General features: G+C 41.2%; 1 protein-coding gene across 2 annotated transcripts in view; it reads right to left on the reverse strand.

Moving 5' to 3' along the window:
* SVEP1 (sushi, von Willebrand factor type A, EGF and pentraxin domain containing 1) overlaps positions 1–21,097 on the reverse strand; it is a 543,713-nt gene extending 522,616 nt beyond the window's left edge. For both annotated transcript variants that reach the window (XM_073552438.1, XM_073552437.1), the window contains exon 1: positions 20,168–21,097. In XM_073552438.1, the coding sequence (XP_073408539.1) occupies positions 20,168–20,674 (507 nt within the window). In that variant the 5' untranslated portion in view covers positions 20,675–21,097. The remainder of the gene's footprint in view (positions 1–20,167) is intronic.
* Between the last annotated feature and the right edge of the window lie 1,710 nt (positions 21,098–22,807).

A 22,807-nucleotide genomic window follows, 5' to 3' on the forward strand; every position in this document is an offset into this window, starting at 1 on the left:
GACATAATCATTGGCACATACCCCAGTTCTATCTTCTCACGATAAACGTTCCGCAGCTTTAAATCTCTAGTTGAATGATTTTGGAATTCAAAATTTAAATTCCTAAATGTATTAGGCAGTTAACCAAAAACTCTACCGCTGTGTTACAAAGTCTGCCCTCTGACTTCTTAGTCCAGTAACCTATTTTAAAAAATACATGTGTCGGAAAATACATGAGTATGACCTTAGTATATTACACGATACTGAATTCACATTCACATCACTATACAAATATCATGGATATGGTTTTACTGTATTCATGTACAATATTATGTAAATAAAGTATATATTCATTGAAGTGTATATCAGTAATAACCATTAACAGCTGAAGTAAACTCCTATCAACAATAACCACTAATGACGTAAATACAACTGATCATTCTGTTATAACGATACCTATGATAAATTAAGAAATAAATGAAGAGTTAATATTTGAAGCCTATGTTTTGCTTTGAAGAAATCTGTGTGAGCACTGAATTTAAATTATTCCCTCTTTGTTTCATTGCAGCCATTTGGTAAATTAAAAAAAAATTCATTTTTTTTCTCATTAATGTACACTCTGCCCCCCCATCTTGACTGAAAAAAAAACAGAAATGTAGACATTTTTGCAAATTTATTAAAAAATAAAAACCCATAAGTATTCACACCCTTTGCTCAGATACTCATATTTAAGTCACATGCTGTTCATTTCCTTGTGATCCTCCTTGACATGGTTCTACTTCATTGGAGTCCAGCTGTGATTAAATAAACTGATAGGACTTGATTTGGAATGGCACACACCTGTCTATATAAGACCTCACAGCTCACAGTGCATATCAGACCAAATGAGAACCATGAGGTCAATGGAACTGGCCAAGGAGCTCAGAGACAGAACTGTGGCAAGGCACAGATCTGGCCAAGGTTACAAAAGAATTTCTGCAGTACTCAAGATTCCTAAGAGCACAGTGGCCCCCATAATCCTTAAATGGATGAAGTTTGGGACCACCAGAAGTCTGCCTAGACCTGACCGTCCAGCCAAACTGAGCAATTGTGTCAGTAGAGCCTTGGTGAGAGAGGTAAAGAAGAACCCCTAGTTCACTGTGGCTGATCTCCAAAGATGCAGTAGGGAGGTGGGAGAAAGTTCCACAAAGTCAACTATCACTGCAGCCCTCCACCAGTGGGGCTTTTATGTCAGAGAGGCCCGACAGAAGCCTCTCCTCAGTGCAAGACATATGAAAGCCCGCACAGAGTTTGCTAAACACACATGAAGGACTCCCAGGCTATGAGAAATAAGATTCTCTGGTCTGATGAGACAAAGATAGACCTTTTTGGTGATAATTATAAGCGGTATGTGTGGAGAAAACCAGGCACTGCTCATCACCTGCCCAATACAATCCCAACAGTGAAACATGGTGGTGGCAGCATCATGCTATGGGGGTGTTTTTCAGCTGCAGGGACAGGACTGGTTGCCATTGAAGAAAACATGAATGCGGCCAAGTACAGAGATATCCTGGATGAAAACCTCTTCCAGAGTGCTCTGGACCTCAGACTTGGCCGAAGGATCACTTTCCAACAAGACAATGACCCTAAGCACACAGCTAAAATAACAAAGGAGTGGCTTCAGAACAACCCTGTGACCATTCTTGACTGGCCCAGCCAGAGCCCTGACCTAAACCCAATTAAGCATCTCTGGAGAGACCTGAAAATGGCTGTCCACCAAAGTTCACCATCCAACCTGAGGGAACTGGAGAGGATATGCAGGGAAGAATGGCAGAGGATCTCCAAATCCAGGTGTGAAAAACTTGTGGCATCATTCCCAAGAAGACGCATGCCTGTACTAGCTCAAAAGGGTGCTTCTACTCAATACTGAGCAAAGGGTCTGAATACTTATGACAATGTGATATTACAGTTTTTCTTTTTTAATAAATTTGCAAAAATTTCTACATTTGTTTTTTCAGTCAAGATGGGGTGCAGAGTGTACATTAATGAGAAAAAAACTTTTTTTAAATTTACCAAATGGCTGAAATGAAAGAAAGAGGGAAAAAAGGGATCTAAATACTTTCTGTACCCACTGTATATCTATCATTGAGTTGTATTCTGCCAGTGACTTATGCCGTTAATAGCCTTTTATCATATTCTTCAAGGTAATATTATGTTGAGTCATGACCACCAGTGAATATTGCTTATATGATTGCCATTTTGAGCGGACTTATTGATTGTGGCTACGCTCTCATATCTTTAATTTGCGTAAGGTACCTTTAAGTGATTGATCTGTGAACAGGGGGCACACAGGTTGGCTAAGACTATGGTAACAAATGTGGAAATCAATGTATGCACCACTTTGCTCAGTGCTTGAAGACGTCATACTATATAAAAAAGAAACACTGTTCAGACTATGATTTCAGTTTGGTTCAGACTATATTCAGTTAGCAATACAGTTAAACACTGCAATCACATTGCAGTGCAACCATTGTGCTTCTGCCCTGGAAATAAGTAGTAAGGGAATTTGTGGTTTATTTGGGTTGAAGACTGGACAGACCCTGAAATCTGACATGGTGATTGTGGACCACTTCCAATGCTGTGGACATGTTCTGCTCTGTTGATTATACCTGGGCAAGTACACTGAATACTTCCTGAGTAAATCTGATCTGATAACTTTGGCAATTTTAAAAAGCAATGCACTGATGAATTGTACCTAGGTTTGGACTGACTCACAGAAGAACAAGAGAAACCTCTGGAGGGCCCTTGTGCAAGAGTGGCTCACCATTCTCTTATATGAGCAGTATGTGGCACAATGCACTTAATTCACTATGTACAGATAAATGCAGCATCTTATTTAACAATCTACTAGTTTATTGTTATATAAATTTATGATTGAGGATAATGTCACATTTGCATGTAGCTGAAAAGTGGGGTCCTGGAGTTGGTTACTGGTGGGCCCTTGACATCTCAGTCTGACACGGTACCTGGTAGACTGGACAAGTTCAAGCTGAAAAGCCCAGATTAATTGTAGATGTCATCATAGACAAGTACAAGAAGATAAGCATTGGAGAAGATAACATGCTCTTGGACTACTACAAGGAGGAACAACCTGTAGATGAGAGTCATCTGTAACATCAACTGTGAATGCCTGGCCTAAAACCACCTAAAATTCGTAGTTACACAATGATCTGTATGTAGCAGTTAACTGTGAACTGTAGGAGTGAGCTGGGCTGAGAGTTGTGCCAACTGGGTTGCAGATGTCAACTACCTGATATGAGATAGATGTGAACCGTATTAAGAGAATATTCCTTTTGCTGCCATTAACTGCTAAGCTTTGTGTGTCAACCTTGATTTGAAAATATCAATGTCACAGGGCAGTTGCGGGGAAACAGGAGATGTGGAACCAGGGCCCCTGAACTGCCCTTCAGTCTAAAGGGGGTGCCCTGACTCTCCTTAACTTGGGGGTACACTTGATGGTAGTGAGGCCCAAGTCCCCGACCTGTCCCTATCTCCTGTTTAGCCCTGAGCTAAACACCCAACCCCCTCCCCAGGAGGTGAGACAGGAAATAAAGTGAACTGCACCAATAACACGAAAGGAAATATAAAACAGACACCACGGGGTTAATGCAACTAAAAACCAAAATTTAGCTTTATCTGCTGCCAATGCTCCCAGCAGCAGAGTAAGGCACCCGATCAGCATCCAGCAGCATCACCACTGCTCCAGATAAGCTGAACCCCCTCTGCACCAGGTAGGTCCAGTCTTCACCAAGGTTGGTTAGCAAATGACCAGTATTACCAACACCTAGCTGGTGTACCAGGTGACCTTATATAGGAAGGTGGGAGTGGTCTCCAGCAGGCTAATTAAACTTGTAGTAACACCAGCGGCCACCAGGGGCAAAAACCCATATTAACCCCCGAGGGCCAGAAAGGAAAAAGGTTTATATAAGTGAGTCCAAACTCTGACACAGATCCAAAAATGGATCGTGACAATCAAGCTGTGTATGTTAACTCTGAATGTAACCACCAAGCTCTGTATCAGCATTGTCTTGTATAACTGCCAGAATAGTTTTGCCATTGACGAGTTTGTACGCTTATTGAGAGACCATAACTGTTGTGCTAAATTTTACAATTGAATATTGCCCTGTCTGTTAGAGATACTATACCATCTGAGATCTATAATGCCATGTAACCAATCACAGGCTACACATCAACTATCCTTCTTACATGTTGAACAAATGAATGAACAAATGTAAGGATCTGAGCAACTTTGACAATGTCATAGAAAATATTAAAAATCTCTAAACCACTATAGCAAAGGGGCATTGTACCCTCACACCCCTCTCTCCCACCCTGTCACACAGAATTGCAGCACTGGGCAAGAACTTGTAATCTGAGCTGACAGTTTGAGTCTCCAAGAGATAGGCTTGTACAATAGGCAAAGAGAAGTAAACCAGCCTAATTAACATGCAGGAGCTCCTTTTAGGACAAAAGACTCCAAGTGAACGAATGAGGATGTCTATTGTGCATGAATAATGAGTTAAGGGCCTGTCACACTAAGAGATATCGCTAGCAATATCGCTATAACTAGTGACGTTATAGCGATATTGCTAGCGATATCGCTGTGTCTGATACTTACCCACGACCGGCTCCCCCGCTGGTTATCGCTGATCGCGCGAGAACAGGCTGGACTGTTTCTTGTCTTCAGCTTCCTGCGGCGCTTCCTGCTGTGACGACGAGCGACGCGTGGAGCCGGGCAGGAGGACGTCAGGATCACCGCGTCTGACAGGTAAGTAGCGACCCCCGACCCCTGCGATGTCACTGGTGAGATCTGCCTGTGTGGCAGCTCACTAGCGACCACTTAGCGATGCACCAGCGATCCATATCGTTGTCGGGATCGCTGGTGCATCGCTATGTGTAACGGTACCCTTAGGGTACCGTTACACTATGCGACGCACCAGCGATCCCGACAACAATACGACCTGGTAAGGATCGCTGGTACGTCGCTAAATGGTCGCTAGTAAGCTGTCAAACAGACAGATCTACTCAACGACGCAGCAACGATCCGTCGATCCGTGTAGCAACCTCGTTGGTCATTGGTACCTTGTCACACTGCAGCTATTCTGATGACTCCCGCCTGCGTCCCTGGGTTCTGCGTCGCCAAAGAGGTCGCTCGTCAGAGTCAAACACAGTGATGCATGCTGGCCAGCGGGACACCAGCAATCAAAAAATGGCACAGGACATTCAAGCATGATCAGCGATATCCAGTGGGGGGCTGGTCGCCGCTATGTGTCACTAGTAGCGAGATCGCTAGCGAGGTTGCTGTTAAGTCACAAAATCTGTGACGTTTTAGCGATCTCGCTAACGATCTCGCTATGTGAGATGGGGCCTTTAAATTTCGAGAGGATTAAAGTGGGTATCTCGCACCCTTTAGAAATAGCTATTGTTCTTCATAGGTGCACATTCCTTTCATCGTTACAATTTTGCCAGACGCATAGGCAATAATAGAAAAGTGTGACTATTGGGGCTTGTTTAAATCCGATATTGATGGAATATTCAATTTCAAGGGTTGCAAGGGTGAAGCGAGGAAAAATTATTCATGTTTTCTCATAACTGTAATCCCTGTTTATAAGCCGCAAATCCATAGTAGCGAGAAAACTATCAACTGTTGATTGTTTGATCTCTGGGGAAATGTAAAATCCTGATAGAAAATATGACGGTGATCATCAGGAGTGAAAATATCTCATTAGTCGTGAATTTCATAAAATCCTGAAGGCCTAAGGACTTCCCACAACCCGGCCCATGTGAAGTCATCATGGGGGGTGTGTGGGTGTAATTCAGGTACTGATAAAAGCTCAAGAAACATTGTGATAGGTGTTCCTGTAGAGAGATACACTTTTCTGTATGCATGACTCTTGTCTGCTGGACATTCCTCAAATGAAGCACTCCCTTTGATAGGCTGAATCATATCTGTAATTGGTGTAAAAAGTTTCTTTTGTTTTAACCAATTTATGTTATATAACTGTAATAGCTGTATTTTTTTGTCCCATTTGTAACATCTTTTGTATATTTTTTATAAACACTGCCTAATGTTTGGATTAAATATAACATATAACTATTAAATATAACATTTAATAGTTCTGTTCATCTGTAAAGCACACTCCTAAAAGCCAAACCCTACTACAACCAGGCCTCCAGTCAGCCTGAATATAAAAATCGACTGATGGTGGGAGCGAGTAGTGCTGGGGTTATTGTGGATTTTTCAGTGACTGTATAGGGGTATATACATATATTCTCTGTGTTGGAAAGGGAGGTACATTTACCATATGCTTACTGTTAATTCCCCAATAACTGGCCTATTAGTGGAAGCAGCTTGCGGCCTCATCTGTTAATCATCTGTCAATCGAGTTATTGTCATGATGACAGGGGGCAGCAGAGAGCTATTCCACACGAAGATCACAGTGGATGGTTCTGCGTGACCTTCTTGCGATATCTCGACAGACAAGGATGCAATTTTAATGGTTAGAAAACTTGATGATTTTCTAGCGTGTTCTGTGTAAGAACTGATTAGTACCAACCAAAAATGATCCATGGAAGAACAACTGGTGCTTGAAGCTTATTGATGCAGATAAGATCACAACTTTATGCAATGTCTCAATTGGTTCAAGCTGTTTTAGGAGCATTGGGGGATCTAATATTAGACACTATGATAATCAGTGTTTGTATACTTTTCAACATAATATGGCACAGTATATCTCGTACTTACCTTGCTAGACTGCTGACAGCTGCTGTGTCCTAACAATGCATTTTATTACTTTGCTGTGTACAGCCCTGAATTTTCTAGTTGAACCCAACATTCGTTATCATGGATCTTAAAGGCATGAGTAAGTTGTTAAAGAGAAAACAGATGGGACGTCTGAAGTTTTTTTCATGCACAGCAGAGCCACTTCATGAGCACAAACCATTTCATCGACAAGTAGAATATCCCATGGTGAGCTGGAAGGATATGTTTTTCCAGAGGAATTCTTTGGATTACCGCTTGTGACAGAACACTCGCAAGTAGTAATCTTCTCCTAACACCCTGCTGTTTCTGAGTTAATGGCACAGTCATTGTATGAATAATAATAATTACCATGACAAGATTCAGGCATGTGCTTAGTCAAAGCAGTATTTGTTTCAAACAGTAGTTTTGTACATATGGACCTATTGTGTCCCTAGGAGCCGAGGCACATGTCCATATTACAGTTCCATTTCATGCGTTGCTTCCTCAGAGAACTCTACTGTATTGCCGTATGACTCTGGTTTCATATAAAGAATGAATGAAAATTCTTATCATGCTGTATGGTACTGCCACCCAACTCTATGCGAGTGTGCATGAGCCCTTTGCATGGGAGTAATTATTGCAGTCGCATTGGGTATGACCTCAACTGGGCCTGTGAGGGAAGAGGTTCACCAACCCCAATAACTATTTCAGCTGGATGTGTATCAGAGGACTCAACTTCAGCTGGAATATATTGCGGCACAGAGACCCACCAGGTTCCTGCCCTGTAACACATGCCGCTGGCCAATTAGAGGCCAGCAGTTTACATCGGCATGCTTGCCACAGGCGGAGCACTGCAGTGACGCCATGCATCACCCATAGGCACGCCTCTGCATCGGCTATAGAAGAGGATGCCGTGCATTGTGGAAGCGAGAGAAGGTGACAAGAATCAATTCTTTTGTTTTACTTGTGATAGAGAACAGTGGAAGAATGGGGAGCATTATTACAGGATGGGGGACATTATTACTAGAAGAGGCCCAGGATGGAGAACATTATAACAGGAAGGCGTCCAGGATGGTTGACATTAGTACAGGATGGGGGGCATTATGGGGGGAGGGCAACACATATGTCATTATAGGATTTTATGGCTCTTATCCTGTCATGTGACAAGGCTCGTTAGAGAGTCGATATTCACTTTTAGGATTGCTACTTCCTATAGGTGGCACAAGAGTTCTAGTCCTCTTCCTCTCTGAAGAGATAATATGCATAATTCCCAAAGGAGCATTGCAGCTTAAGGTTAAGTGCCCACATTGCAGAAATGCTGCTGAAATGTCCACAGCATTTCCACAAGTACCTGCCGCGGGTAAAACGCATGCAGAATTCGCATGCGTTTTGCCGCAAAACACAAGCATTTTGCAAGCGTTTTTAGCTGGCAGAATGCTTGCACTTTCCAAGCGATTTGAAGCATCGCTTGGAAAGGTGATTGACAGGTTGGTCACACTTGTCAAGCATAGTGCTTGACAAGTGTTATCAACTTTTTACTATTGATGCTGCCTATGCGGCATCAATAGTAAAAGATAGGATGTTAAAAATAAAAAAATAAAAAATATGGTTATTCTCACCTTCCGACGGCCCCCGATCTCAGCGGTGCTCCCGGTACGTTCTGTTCCCAGGGATGCTTTGAGCGAAGGACCTTTGTGACGTCACGGTCACGTGACCACGACGTCATCTCAGGTGATTCGCGCAATGCATCACTGGAAACAGAAGATGCTGGCAGCGTGGCTGAGAGGAGGGAGAGCTCGGGGGGCCATCAGAAGGTGAGTATATCACTATTTTTTATTTTAATTCTATTTTTTACAGGAATATGGTACCCAGGGCAGGGAGGAGAGTCTCCTCTGCTCCAGACCATGGGTACCATCCACACATGAAGCGCTCACTTTCCGCATGGTGGGCATAGCCACATGCGTAAAATGAGCGTTTCAATGCAATCCTATGGGGGTGGAATTGCCACGATTCCGCAGAAATAATGGACATGCTGCAGAGTTTTCCGCTATGCGATTCTGCAGCGGAAAAATCCACAGCATTGGAACAGCAACTGCGGAATCCCATAGGATTGCATGGGATGCGGTTTGTTAGCGTTTTTTAAGCGTTTCCGCTGTGGAAAAAAGCGGCAAAATCACGCTTAAAAATGCAACGTGGGCACACAGCCTAAAAGTCTCCTTATCTTGGCATGTCAGGCTTGACATGTCACTCTCTGGAAGGAGAAATGTAACCTCTGGGATCCCAGTCAGACGCCTCTCACCCAGCCAAACCAGATCTTACACTTTGCACTAACGAGGGGTAGTACCCCAATACACAGTGTCTGCAAACTGAGACTTCGGTTTTGACTTTTATCCAAAGTCATGTGACAAAGATCATTAGAGGGCTGATATTGACTTTTAGAATTGCTACTTCCTATAGGTAGCACTATAGTTCTAGTCCTCTCTGAATAGACCATTTGCATTCTAGGATTTTGAAATGCTACATATGACCAACATGTAGGTGGGTGCCCAGATCCAAAGTTACCTATCAGAATCTAGTTACATCACTGGCCCTTGGTCTGATATTAATCAATTACGATAATGCCTTAAAAAATGTAAAAATAAATATAGAGAATCAATTCTAAATGTATAAACTCTATGTGTATAAATTGCAAAGGTATAGTGGTTAGTAATAATTTATAACAGCTCAAGGTGGAAGTTTCTCTACATTCCGTTGATGGCCGATAAAGGTGCTTTAGTATAGTACTATTTAATATATAAAACTAGCCAATTTGGCTAGTGACATGACAGGATAAAGTTTTCTTTGATACCTATGGTCAGACTCTTCAGGGTTTTCAGTAACAGAATACAAAGAGCTAACTTTACACTGAAAGTAGCACATGGCTTGTCTCATAAAACTGTGTGGGTGTAAGGTCTGCCGCCATGCACTCCCAACTGACAGATTTTAGCCTAGTGATATCCATGCAGACAGGATAAATCAAGGCTTAAACAACCCTAAAATACAAGGGATTCACAGAGGATTAGTAACACTTCCCAACAGACCCAGCAGCTGTAAACTAACAATTGACATCACTTCTGTGCACATGTACCAGACTTTTTTTTTAGCATATTTCAGTATGACTAGCGTGCAAAATAATAATTTAAAATTGAAAATAATTTATGCCGTCTTCAATAAAGCTCCAATTTAAACATTACATTAGAGATTAATGATATAACTCGTAATTCCCTAATATAACGTCATTATTTATTTTACTAATTTATATAGCGCCATTAATTCCACAGCGCTTTACAGACATTATCAACACTGTCCCCACAGCACCATTAATTCCACAGCGCTTTACAGACATTATCAACACTGTCCCCACAGCACCATTAATTCCACAGCGCTTTACAGACATTATCAACACTGTCCCCACTGGGGCTCCGAATCTAGAAGCCCTATCAGTAAGTCTTTGGAATGTGAGAGGAAACCAGAGTACCCGGAGGAAACCCATGCAAACACAGCGAGAACATGCAAACTCAGAATTACTCCTTTTACAAGTGGAAATGACTTAATTTAAAAACTGCAAGGAATTTTTCCTAATGTTGCCCATAAAGGGAATCTATTACCATGATTTTACCACCTAATCCAAGAACAGAATGATGAGGGAGCAGAGGCCCTGATTCCAGTGAGGTATCACTTACTGGACTCCTTGCTGTAGGTTATCACTAGTAAACCTGATATCATATACAGTATATACACGGGTTCTGTGTAAACCTGCTTTCACCATGAATTGAAGCTTTCTGCCTACACACTATGTCCACAGAAAGCTGCCAATCAGTAATGTGGTCAGGGGAATACAGAGCTCAGCATTCAGAGAACTGTTAGATGTGCAGCAGAAAAAAAAACAGATTTTATCAAAACTACAGCAAGTAGCCCAGCAAGTATAAATATAAATCAATGGAATTAAAGTCTCATCATGCTGCTCTCTGATGAGGTAGAACAAACCTGGTGACAGATTCTCTTAGTAGTCCATTAACCCCTTAACGACCGCCGATACGCCTTTTAACGGCGGTAATTAAGGGTACTAAAACCACAGCGCCGTTAATTCACGGCGCTGTGATTTAAGTGAATAGCGCCCCCCAGTGTCGGATTTTCTCCGGGGTCTCGGCTGACCCCAGAGAACATGAATCGGTCGGTTTTTACCGACCCCCGCTTTTGCGATCGCCGTTATTAACCCTATAACGGCGACCGCAAAAAAAAAAAAGCCGAGATTTTACATTTAATTTCTCTCTCCTCTGATGTGATCGCACATCAGAGGAGAGAGAAATAGGGTCCCCGATCCCCCCCGGTACCTCTCCGTGGCCCTCCGTCCCCTCCCGGTGGTCCCACGTCCTGCCGGCATCCTCCGATGGGCGCCGCCATCTTGAAAATGGCGGGCGCATGCGCAGTGCGCCCGCCGGGAATCTGCCGGCTCCAGCTGGCAGATTCCATTCATTATTTTGATCACTATGATAAATGATCATAATGATCAAAATAAAAAAAATAATACATAACCCCCCCGTTTATCACTCCCTTATATAGGCCAATATAATGAAATAAAGAAAATATTTTTTTTTTCAGTTTTTCATTAGGGTTAGGGTTAGGGTTGGGCTAGGGTTAGGGTTAGGTTAGGGTTAGGGCTAGGGTTAGGGTTAGGGTAGGGTTAGGGTTAGGGTAGGGTTAGGGCTAGGGTTAGGGTAGGGTTAGGGTTAGGGTTAGGGTTGGGCTAGGGTTAGGGTTAGGGTTGGGCTAGGGTTAGGGTTAGGGTTGGGCTAGGGTTAGGGTTGGGCTAGGGTTAGGGCTAGGGTTAGGCTAGGGTTAGGGTTAGGGTTGTGCTAGGGCTAGGGTTAGGGCTCGGGTCACGACTAGGGTTAGAATTAGGGTTAGGGCGAACTAGAATTAGGGTTAGAATTAGGATTAGGGATTAGGGTTGGGATTAGGGTTAGGGTTGGGATTAGGGTTAGGAGTGTGTTGGGGTTAAGGTTGGAGCAAGAATTGAGGGGTTTCCACTATTTGCCAACTTTGGGGGTCTAAAAATTGGGGTCTAAAAAATCACTTTTGTGGAAATAAAAGAAGACTTTTTATTTTCACGGCTCTGCGTTTATAAACTTTTGTGAAGCGCTTGGGGGTTCAAAGTGCTCACCACACATCTAGATAAGTTCATTAGGGGGTCTAATTTCCAAAATGGGGTCACTTGTGGGGGGGTTTCCACTGTTTAGGCCCATCAGGGGCTCTGCAAGTGCAACATGATGCCCGCAGACCATTCCATCAAAGTCTGCATTCCAAAATGGCACTCCTTTCCTTCCGAGCTCTCTCTTGTATCAGGTTTTGTTTTACATAACCAATGGTCTTACCTAAATGGAACAACCAGCAGCATACTACTACTAAATAGTGATTTATATGTGATTTGTATACTGTCCAGGCAGTTGGTGGACATATTGTGGACTATGGGACCTCTTGTTTGTTATAGTCCCTTGCCTTGTTTTTAAATGTTTTTATTGTGTGTAGTGTTTCATGACCTGATGTACAATAAAAATTCATGATTTTTTCACAATTACTAGTTATTAGTGTGGTGATCCTAAATTATTTCTTTGCATAGTCTTTCATCTATTTAGAACAAACAGTGGTTCCCCCCACATATGGGGTATCGGCGTACTCAGGACAAATCGCATAACAACTGTGCGGGTATGATTTCTCCTGTTACCCTTGTAAAAATAAAAATTTGGGGGCGAAAAGATCATTTTTGTGGAAAAAAAATGGATTTTTTATTTTCACGGCTCTACGTTATAAACTTCTGTGAAGCACTTGAAGGTTCAAAGTGCTCACCACACATATAGATAAGTTCCTTAATGGGTCTAGTTTCCAAAATGGGGTCACTTGTGGGGGGTTTCCACTGTTTAGGCCCATCAGGGGCTCTGCAAGAGCAACATGATGCCCGCAGACCATTCCATCAAAGTCTGCATTCCAAAATGACACTCCTTCCCTTCCGAGCTCTCCCATGCGCCCAAACAGTGGTTCCCCCCACATATGGGGTATCGGCGTACTCAGGACAAATCGCATAACAACTGTGCGGGTATGATTTCTCCTGTTACCCTTGTAAAAATAAAAATTTGGGGGCGAAAAGATCATTTTTGTGGAAAAAAAATGGATTTTTTATTTTAACGGCTCTACGTTATAAACTTCTGTGAAGCACTTGAAGGTTCAAAGTGCTCACCACACATCTAGATAAGTTCCTTAATGGATCTAGTTTCCAAAATGGGGTCACTTGTTGGAGGTTTCCACTGTTTAGGCACATTAAGGGCTCTCCTAACGCAACATGGCATCCGATCTCAATTCCAGCCAATTCTGCGTTGAAAAAGTCAAACGGCGCTCCATCCCTTGCGAGCTCTGCCGTGTGCTGAAATAGTGGTTTACCCCCACATATAGGGTATCGGCGTATTCAGGAGAAATTGTACAACAAATTTTGTGGTTGATTTTCTCTTTTAACACTTGTGAAAATAAAAAAAATTGGTTCTGAAGTAAATTTTTTGCAAAAAAAGTTAAATACTAATTTTTTCCTTCCACATTGCTTTAGTTCCTGTGAAGCACTTAAAGGGTTAATAAACTTCTTGAATGTGGTTTTGAGCACCTTGAGGGGTGTAGTGTTTAGAATGGTGCCACTTTTGGGTATTTTCTGTCATGTACACCCCTCAAAATGACTTTAAATATGATGTGGTCCCTAAAAAAAATGGTTTTGTAAATTTTGTTCTAAAAATGAGAAATCGCTGGTCAACTTTTAACCCTTATAACTTCCTAACTAAAAAAAAATTTTGCTTCCAAAATTGTGCTGATGTAAAGTAGACATGTGGGAAATGTTATTTATGAAGGAATATGTGTGACACATCTCTCTGATTTGAGGGCATAAAAATTTAAAGTTTTAAAATTGCAAAATTTTCAAAATTTTCGCCATATTTCCATTTTTTTCATAAATAAACACATGACTTATCGAAGAAATTTTACAACTAATATGAAGTACAATATGTCATGAAAAAACAGTCTTAGAATCAGCAGGATCCATTAAAGCGTTCCAGAGTTATAACCTCATAAAGGGACAGTGGTCAGAATTGTAAAAATTGGCCTGGTCATTAAGCTGCAAACTGGCTCTGTCGCTAAGGGGTTAATAGAGCAGGTTAAGCCAGTCTTTATTGTATTTTGTATGATTTCAGTGCAGTAAAGAGACAACTGATCAGTATGCTCATCTATAGGCTATTGAAACTTTTGCGCCACAGCAGAGAACAGCTATCAGGAAGCAGGTCTCGTTTTGGTATAAATTAAAGCTCCTGGACACAAATGCAAAATATTTAACAGGATCTCTTACATACCACAAACCATTTATAAAACTAATGGCTTTTATTTGTATACAATAATGCTGCAGTTAACCTGTTCATGCAGGACTAATCCAGTGTAGACACAACCTACCACAAGAGTTAGGCCGGGGTCAGACTTGTGAAAAACTCGCACAAGTCTTGCACGTCAATACCCGGCACTGCCGCCGGCACTCAGGACCGGAGTGTGCGGTTGCATGTATTTCTATGCACCTGAACGCTCCGGTTCCGAGTGCCGGCAGCAGTGCCGGGTATTGACGTGTGAGACTCGTGCGAGTTTCTCGCAAGTCTGACCCCGGCCTTAAACTGATTTTCAATTTTATAAAAATTAAATATAGTGGCTTAGCTATTTTTCTTAATCCTATAGATGTGAATGGGAGTGGTGCAAGATGGGCCGCTGTTCTTGAGATAGATGCCTTCTCAAAGGTAGGTTCTACATCTATAAGACATTCATGGCATGTTCTGCCGCTATGCTATAAATGTCTGAGGTTCAGGTTCCCCCTTTTTCTTACACATATCAATACCACAGGGATGACTGTGAATACACTGTACATGATGTAGGGATATTATAACATTTTTATTCATATTTTAAGATCTTTGACTATTAATATTATAGTACATTAACCTCATTAATAATATGTATATAGTTAAAGGACAGAATCTTAGAATCTTTACAATAATAATAATTCTCAGGAGAGATGGTCGAATCTTCTGAAATTCGAATTGCATTTTCAATTGTCTTCAAAACATGGCTATAAAACTCTGACTTATCCTAGGACTGTATCCAATTCCTTTTAACCTCTTTAACGTAAGCACAGCCTCAGTTATGTCAAATTGACCTCAGCATAAAAACAGATGTTAACTGGTGTTAATCAACATCATATTTAATAACACAGCATGCTGATAGATTTTTCTGGGCTTTTAAAATTAAAAATGGTCCAAAAATTATCCCTCTTAGTCATTTGTGATCAGTCATACCATTCTGTGAAAACACTGCATCAAACTGATGGTTAAATGCAAAACCCTCAGTGACATTATAACTATGTCAAAGAATAGGGTTTAAGGCTATAGATAGCCACCCTAAATCAGGAGAAACACCTGAAACACCCACTCCAATAAGTATGCATGCAAAGAGAAAGATTGAGTAACTAGGTGAATATGGTAAAAATACGTCTTTATTAATTAACATATATATTGTTCAATACAAAAATACAAAAATTAAAATGACACCTCAAGATGAAAGAACAGAATAGCCCGGGAAAAGCATCCAGCCACAGGATATCAGGTAATATAGCAGTGTATATAGAAAATAACCACATCTATATAGATAGCCAATGTCTGCTAATTCCCCATCCCCCCAAAATGGGGGTCACTGCGCCACATAATCAAATTATAACCACCTAGTGTGCACAGATAAATTTAGCGTGGCCAGTTAAGAAAATATATCTTACCAGATATACGTGGAGGCTAGGTGAGCCCAGGACCAGGTAGGGACCCTACCCTAGCCTCCACGTATATCTGGTAAGATATATTTTCTTAACTGGCCACGCTAAATTTATCTGTGCACACTAGGTGGTTATAATTTGATAATGTGGCGCAGTGATCCCCAATTGGGGGGATGGGGAATTAGCAGACATTGGCTATCTATATAGATGTGGTTATTTTCTATATACACTGCTATATTACCTGATATCCTGTGGCTGGATGCTTTTCCCGGGCTATTCTGTTCTTTCATCTTGTGGTGTCATTTTAATTTTTGTATTTTTGTATTAACAATATATATGTTAATTAATAAAGACGTATTTTTACCATATTCACCTAGTTACTCAATCTTTCTCTTTGCATGCAATCAAACTGATGGTGTTGTTTTTAAAGGTAACATAGTCCTGCTGTGACTGAGAGAAGTGATGTGCCATATAGTCCATAACACTTTTGTCTTCCTGATTGCTACTACACATGCCAGACACAAAGGAGGCCAACAGTGGCTATGTTTGATAGCTTTGCACACTACTGGTACTGCCCAGATGGCTAATACTAGTGTTGATGTTGTGGTCCTGCTGCTGACAGCAGCTCTCACATTCTTTTTAACCCCACTACTTCAACCCTGGCCAAAATGGACATAATAAAAAATGCTAGGTAAGAACATGTAAAAAAATCAAAATGTGGCAGCAAGCCACAGTACAGTTTGGCATGGTTGTCAAATTGGACTAGAAAACAGGTGGGCAAAAACAGACTTACTGTCATGGGTTTACCATGACAGAGATGAGCCAGAAGACCGCAGCATCTTAGTTCTCCTAGTCCTGTGCTGAATAGCGCTTCACCTTCTTATTAAATGGTGAAAATTTATTTGGGCAGTGCAGAGGTTAATCTCTTTTAAGAGCTCTTGGAGGGTAAACATCGTGTTTCTGAGGGCCCCGATGTTTACGTTGGTAACCAGCGTGCTCGCTGGTCCTGATCGCTGGAGGGGCTGTCTATGTGACAGCTCACCAGCGATCAGCTAGCAATGTCACAGAGATCCCATCCACGTCAGATCGTGGGTGGGATCGCTGGGACATCGTTATGTGTAACGGTACCCTTAGTGTATTTCCAGGTGGTGATTTCCATCTCAAAGGTTGTTAATAAAACTATTAATTTGAGTTAGCTTTAAGTTTATCAGGCCTATAACCAAACTGGGAAGTTAGAATGCCCACCATTGATGTTATGGCTTTTTGATGCCAGCAGAAGATAAAGACAAGCTGCACAGTAAATAAAGGAGTATATTGTGAGTTTACTGACCTGAAAAATGTACACTGGTTTGTCCACTAAGACTAATTTTTAGCAGCCCTTACTCCCTCTTTACATTCGAAATAGTGTATTCTTCCCAGAAAAGTTTCTGGCTAGTGGTGCTTCCAATGTATTAGGATTTTGGCAGTCTGTATAAGTGAATAAAGAATGGTATCCTAAACATCCTCTAAGAGCAACTTTTCTCAACGTTCCAAGAGCAACTTGGTGATGAACAATGCTTTTTACAGCATGATGGAGACCATGTCACAAGGCAAAAGTGATAACTAAGAGGCTCAGTGAACAAAACATTGGACCAGAATTTGATATGCAGCATTCCAAGTTGCAGAAGTTTTGAAAAATACTTTAAATCTTTGCATAAATGTAATATATTTAAAATATATATAAAATCTAAAAACTTTTGAAATGCTTATAATTGCAGTTCAGTTACCAGAGTCAAAACTAAAAGATCTGAAAACACTGAAACAGCAAATTTTCTGAAAACCAAAATTTGTGTGAATCTCAAAACTTTTGGAAATGTTCATGGAATAAAATATGCAAGTTCCAGATAACTGGGCCATGAGGACCCAGTGGTTTTCCTTTCAGTATGAACAAGTGATGCAAATTTTGTGGACCTTCACAGGCTGCACATCCTTGAAGTGAATCTGTCAGAAGCATGAACCCTGCTAAGTCATCTATATGGGCATATAGGTCATAGAAAGTTAAATGCAGGTCATAGAATAATATTCATGGAAGCGATCCGATGTCTTGTCCCTGAGAAAACCACGTTTTTCCTACTATGTAAATGAGCTGTTAAGATTTATGGGCAGGATACTGATCTCCCTGTGAATCTGTCTCCAGAGCATATTGTAAATGAGATGGGATGTTACCAGTTTAAGACATGTAGATCGGGAGCGCAGACTGTTAGTCAGTACATGACTCACACTAATAACACTCCCATTCATGTCGGGCTCATAGATCTTAACAGCTCATTTATATATTAAGAGAAATGTTGATTTCTTTGGAATACAATGTCGTATCACAAATATCAATGTATCATTTTATTCAGCTTCCTATGACCTATATGTCCATATAGACGGCGTAGAAGTGTTGGGCCTACTGTCAGATTCCCTATAATGTCAGCATTATTCATCAATATCTTAGCAAAGTTTGAAGTATATTTAATTTACCGTTATTTATGAAATTAATATTTCTGTGTTTCCATAAACCAAATATCCCACGTCCACAGTGCAGAAAGCCAGGGGATTGCTGACTAATATATTCAAAAAGATTTGTGTGAGAGTACAATAAAAAAGTAACTCCAAAAATTGTAATATATACTAAATTAGTCACATAAGCGTCAAATCCAGCACTAGCTGATTTATTTATTTTTTTCTGAAGTATTGCCTAGAATGACATAGCGCTCAGCTCTCTCTGTTAGCCTCATAGGTATTGACTGGAGGGAGAGCAACCATGATCAAACACTGATTGATTAAATCTCCGCAGTTGTGCTGTAACAAAGAATGCGATACATGGGACTGCCTTTCTTGTAATGATGACATTAGTGGGGTGCCCACTTCATTCTTTGCTTAGGTGGTAAACTTTGATCTTGGTGAGCAACCTCTTTAAGAAAAAGTTAAATAAAAATTTTTTGCACATATTCGCTTCTTGCTCTGCTTAAAATTTTTTTTATTACAATCCATATAAGAACCTCTTAAATTTAGATCCAAAAATACTGATAGAAAGTGATAGTAAATCTCCAATGTACTAACTTGTAATATTTATTTAAAATATGAACTATGGATATTCTGTACCAAGTATTTCCATAGTCCGCTGATATGGGCAACATATTGACAACAGACTATGCTGCGGCTAAAGGCCCCGTTACATTTAGCGATGCATCAGCGATCCCGACCACGATATGACCCGGTCAGGATCGCTGGTGCATCGCTAAATGGTCGCAAGTGAGCTGTCACACAGGCAGATCTCACCAGCAATGCAGCGATGACGTCTTCTTCCACCCGCGTCCATTGCTTGCTCGTCTGCGCCGGCAGGAAACCGACGACGAGAAAGGGACCAGGCCAATCTCGCGCGATCAGCGATAGCCAGCGGGGGAGCCGGTCGAAGGTGAGTATCACATGTTGCGTCACAAAATCGGTGACACTTTAGCGATATTGCTAGCGATATCGCTATGTGTAAAGGGCCCTTAAGGCACGTAGTTAACCATTATCTAGATAATGATTATTAATGTTTTTGCAGGGCGACATCAATTACAACATCTGGACAAGAAGCAAACATCACACAGTCATGTGGATCCACTTAGGTTTACAACATGACTACTAGTTGTTTTTATCAATGAAACAAACTACTTCATTTAGCTTAATTACCGCAAACATTGCCAAGTGCTATACAATAATTACTAAAACTTCTGTCCTTCCCCCTTCCTGTGCCATTATCTTAAAGGGATTGTTCACTTTTTGTAAAACTTTGCTTGCATTGCAGAGAACTGCTCATACAGCAACTCTCAGTTTTCATCTACTACCTTAATTCCTTGCTCAGCATCTCCTTCCTCTACCCACTATGTGTAAGACAATATACTGGTGTAACAATGGAGAGGTTTGTCCTCTCCTATAATGCATTTTTCCTAATGCTATCCCTTTATACATAGCCTTCTTTGATAATACCCTTTCATTTGCATTAGAAATTATATTTAAGTGGACAAGGTTTTTACAAGAAAAATCTATAACAACAATTTAAAGATCAAATTAAATCTAACCTGATAAACATTTTTATTATTTTTTATTTGGAGGTTATCAACTTTTTGGGAAATATATAATTCTTCCCTAAAAGACGTTTACTCAACTCAAAGAAAGTCAAGAATCTGTATTTCACCTAAAAGTTTTATGGACGCACTTGTGCACATCACTGGCCTCTTTTCAAGGACAATGCTTTCTGGTATGCTGATGGGTGGTGTTTTAGTTGTCCCATCATTGACATAGAGAGTTGACCAGAGACTAACATTACTATAAAAGTTGATAACTGATCATAAATAATATACATTATGTGTATGGATATAAATAGTAAAATATACTTAACTATAGAGGTTTTTTTTATAAGCAAATAATGTGCTTGTTTGATTACAATCCATACACAAGCACTTCAAGTATGCATGGGTCACACTTTTCATAATGGGTAGACTTCAAGAGATGTTGCATTATCTTACCGCTGCTTGCTGGAAGGCTCCTTTGGTGTAAGTCCCCCCTCCCTTGTATGTGATACCTGGGATCTCTCTGTTGAGGAGAGAACACTTGTGTTGATGGGATTGACTAGACGAGATGTAATCCACTCTGGTCTGAACATTGTTCTTGGAAGAGAAAGTCACAATGGCCACTCTTGTAGCCGAAGGTACCACTGGGAAGTCAGAGAGAAGCTTCTTCACAAACCTCAGTTCATTAACAAAGTTGGCATGGCCTACACTGGAAGATTCGTCCACCAAGAACACCAGGTCCAAATTGTGACTTTTCTCTCTCAACCTTCTAATGTTCTTCTTGAAGTACTGTCCCAGCCTTTCCACTTTGTTTTCTGTGTTGTCAGTTTCTTGAATAATCCTGCTGTCTGCGATCTGGAAAACTTGTGATGAGGAACTCCTAAAAGCTGGGACTTGGTGCTGAAAAGTTGTCCAGCAGTGGACCAAAGAAAGACAGCACCATAGGGAAGCCAAACACAACATGGTCACCTGAGCAGGACACACTTGGCTGCTACTTAGGAAGTAATAATAATAAAATACACTTTTCTATTGCCCTTACCCTCCCCTGTTTCTTAAAGTGTTTCTTGTAAACTGCCTGATCTAAAACTAAGGTTCCACATTGACTATCCAAGAAGCTGTGCAGATGTGAAGAATGACGGAGAACATATTGCAAGAAAGGATTCTGGCTGCATGCTTTGCTCATGTGCTGTACAAATCAATGTCCTTCCCTCCTCTTCATTCTTAAGAAGCTGTGCAGGAGTGTGGCCAAGAGTCTCTGCAAACCTCTATCCTCCTCTTGTGCTTCTTTCTCCTTTCTATTCTATTGTCTCAGCTTTACTTTCCCTTCTCTCTCTCCCTCTGTCTGTTTCCTACTCTGCTAAGATCTGCCTGCCTTTTTTTTTTTTGCAAATTTTCCTTCCTTCACCCCCTCCTCTATTCATGGCTGATTTGCTGAGCTCTCTTCTCACCGGAGTCCTATGTATGTCAGCCTGTCAACATTCCCAAAAGCGCACATCAGCCCCTGATTGATCCCACATGTCTGGCAGAGATATGCAGAGGCATTCAGGGGACATGTCTACAGATACCACGAGAGCCACTGTAATTGGAAACATCTTTGGTGAGAAGTAATATACTAACCTACTTAACCTACAGTATATTTACCTATTCCATAAGTTACATAGCTGTATATTGTACAACTAAGGAAAACTATTATGTGTTAGCGTGATTAACTGGATAGAGAATGAAAGAGAGAGAAAGAGATAGAGTGGATGGATAAGATAGATACAAAGAGAAAGAGTAGATAGATAGATAGATAGATAGATAGATAGATAGATAGATAGATAGATACAAGACGTAATCCACTCTGGTCTGAACATTGTTCTTGGAAGAGAAAGTCACAATGGCCACTCTTGTAGCAGAAGGTACGTCACAAACCTCAGTTCATTAACAAAGTTGGCATGGCCTACATAGATAGATAATAGATAGATAGATATGAGATAGATATATAGATACAGTGGGGAAAAAAAGTATTTAGTCAGTCAGCAATAGTGCAAGTTCCACCACTTAAAAAGATGAGAGGCGTCTGTAATTTACATCATAGGTAGACCTCAACTATGGGAGACAAACTGAGAAAAAAAAATCCAGAAAATCACATTGTCTGTTTTTTTTTTCATTTTATTTGCATATTATGGTGGAAAATAAGTATTTGGTCAGAAACAAAATTTCATCTCAATACTTTGTGATATATCCTTTGTTGGCAATGACAGAGGTCAAACGTTTTCTGTAAGTCTTCACAAGGTTGCCACACACTGTTGTTGGTATGTTGGCCCATTCCTCCATGCAGATCTCCTCTAGAGCAGTGATGTTTTTGGCTTTTCGCTTGGCAACACGGACTTTCAACTCCCTCCAAAGGTTTTCTATAGGGTTGAGATCTGGAGACTGGCTAGGCCACTCCAGGACCTTGAAATGCTTCTTACAAAGCCACTCCTTCGTTGCCCTGGCGGTGTGCTTTGGATCATTGTCATGTTGAAAGACCCAGCCACGTTTCATCTTCAATGCCCTTGCTGATGGAAGGAGGTTTGCACTCAAAATCTCACGATACATGGCCCCATTCATTCTTTCATGTACCCGGATCAGTCGTCCTGGCCCCTTTGCAGAGAAACAGCTCCAAAGCATGATGTTTCCACCACCATGCTTTACAGTAGGTATGGTGTTTGATGGATGCAACTCAGTATTCTTTTTCCTCCAAACACGACAAGTTGTGTTTCTACCAAATAGTTACAGTTTGGTTTCATCAGACCATAGGACATTCTCCCAAAACTCCTCTGGATCATCCAAATGCTCTCTAGCAAACTTCAGACGGGCCCGGACATGTACAGGCTTAAGCAATGGGACACGTCTGGCACTGCAGGATCTGAGTCCATGGTGGCGTAGTGTGTTACTTATGGTAGGCCTTATTACATTGGTCCCAGCTCTCTGCAGTTCATTCACTAGGTCCCCCCCGCGTGGTTCTGGGATTTTTGCTCACCGTTCTTGTGATCATTCTGACCCCACGGGGTGGGATTTTGCGTGGAGCACCAGATCGAGGGAGATTATCAGTGGTCTTGTATGTCTTCC

This window comes from Dendrobates tinctorius, unplaced genomic scaffold, assembly GCF_039654945.1.
Source record: "Dendrobates tinctorius isolate UK_male_01 unplaced genomic scaffold, ASM3965494v1 ptg000191l, whole genome shotgun sequence".
In the NCBI taxonomy this organism is placed as follows: domain Eukaryota; kingdom Metazoa; phylum Chordata; class Amphibia; order Anura; family Dendrobatidae; genus Dendrobates; species Dendrobates tinctorius.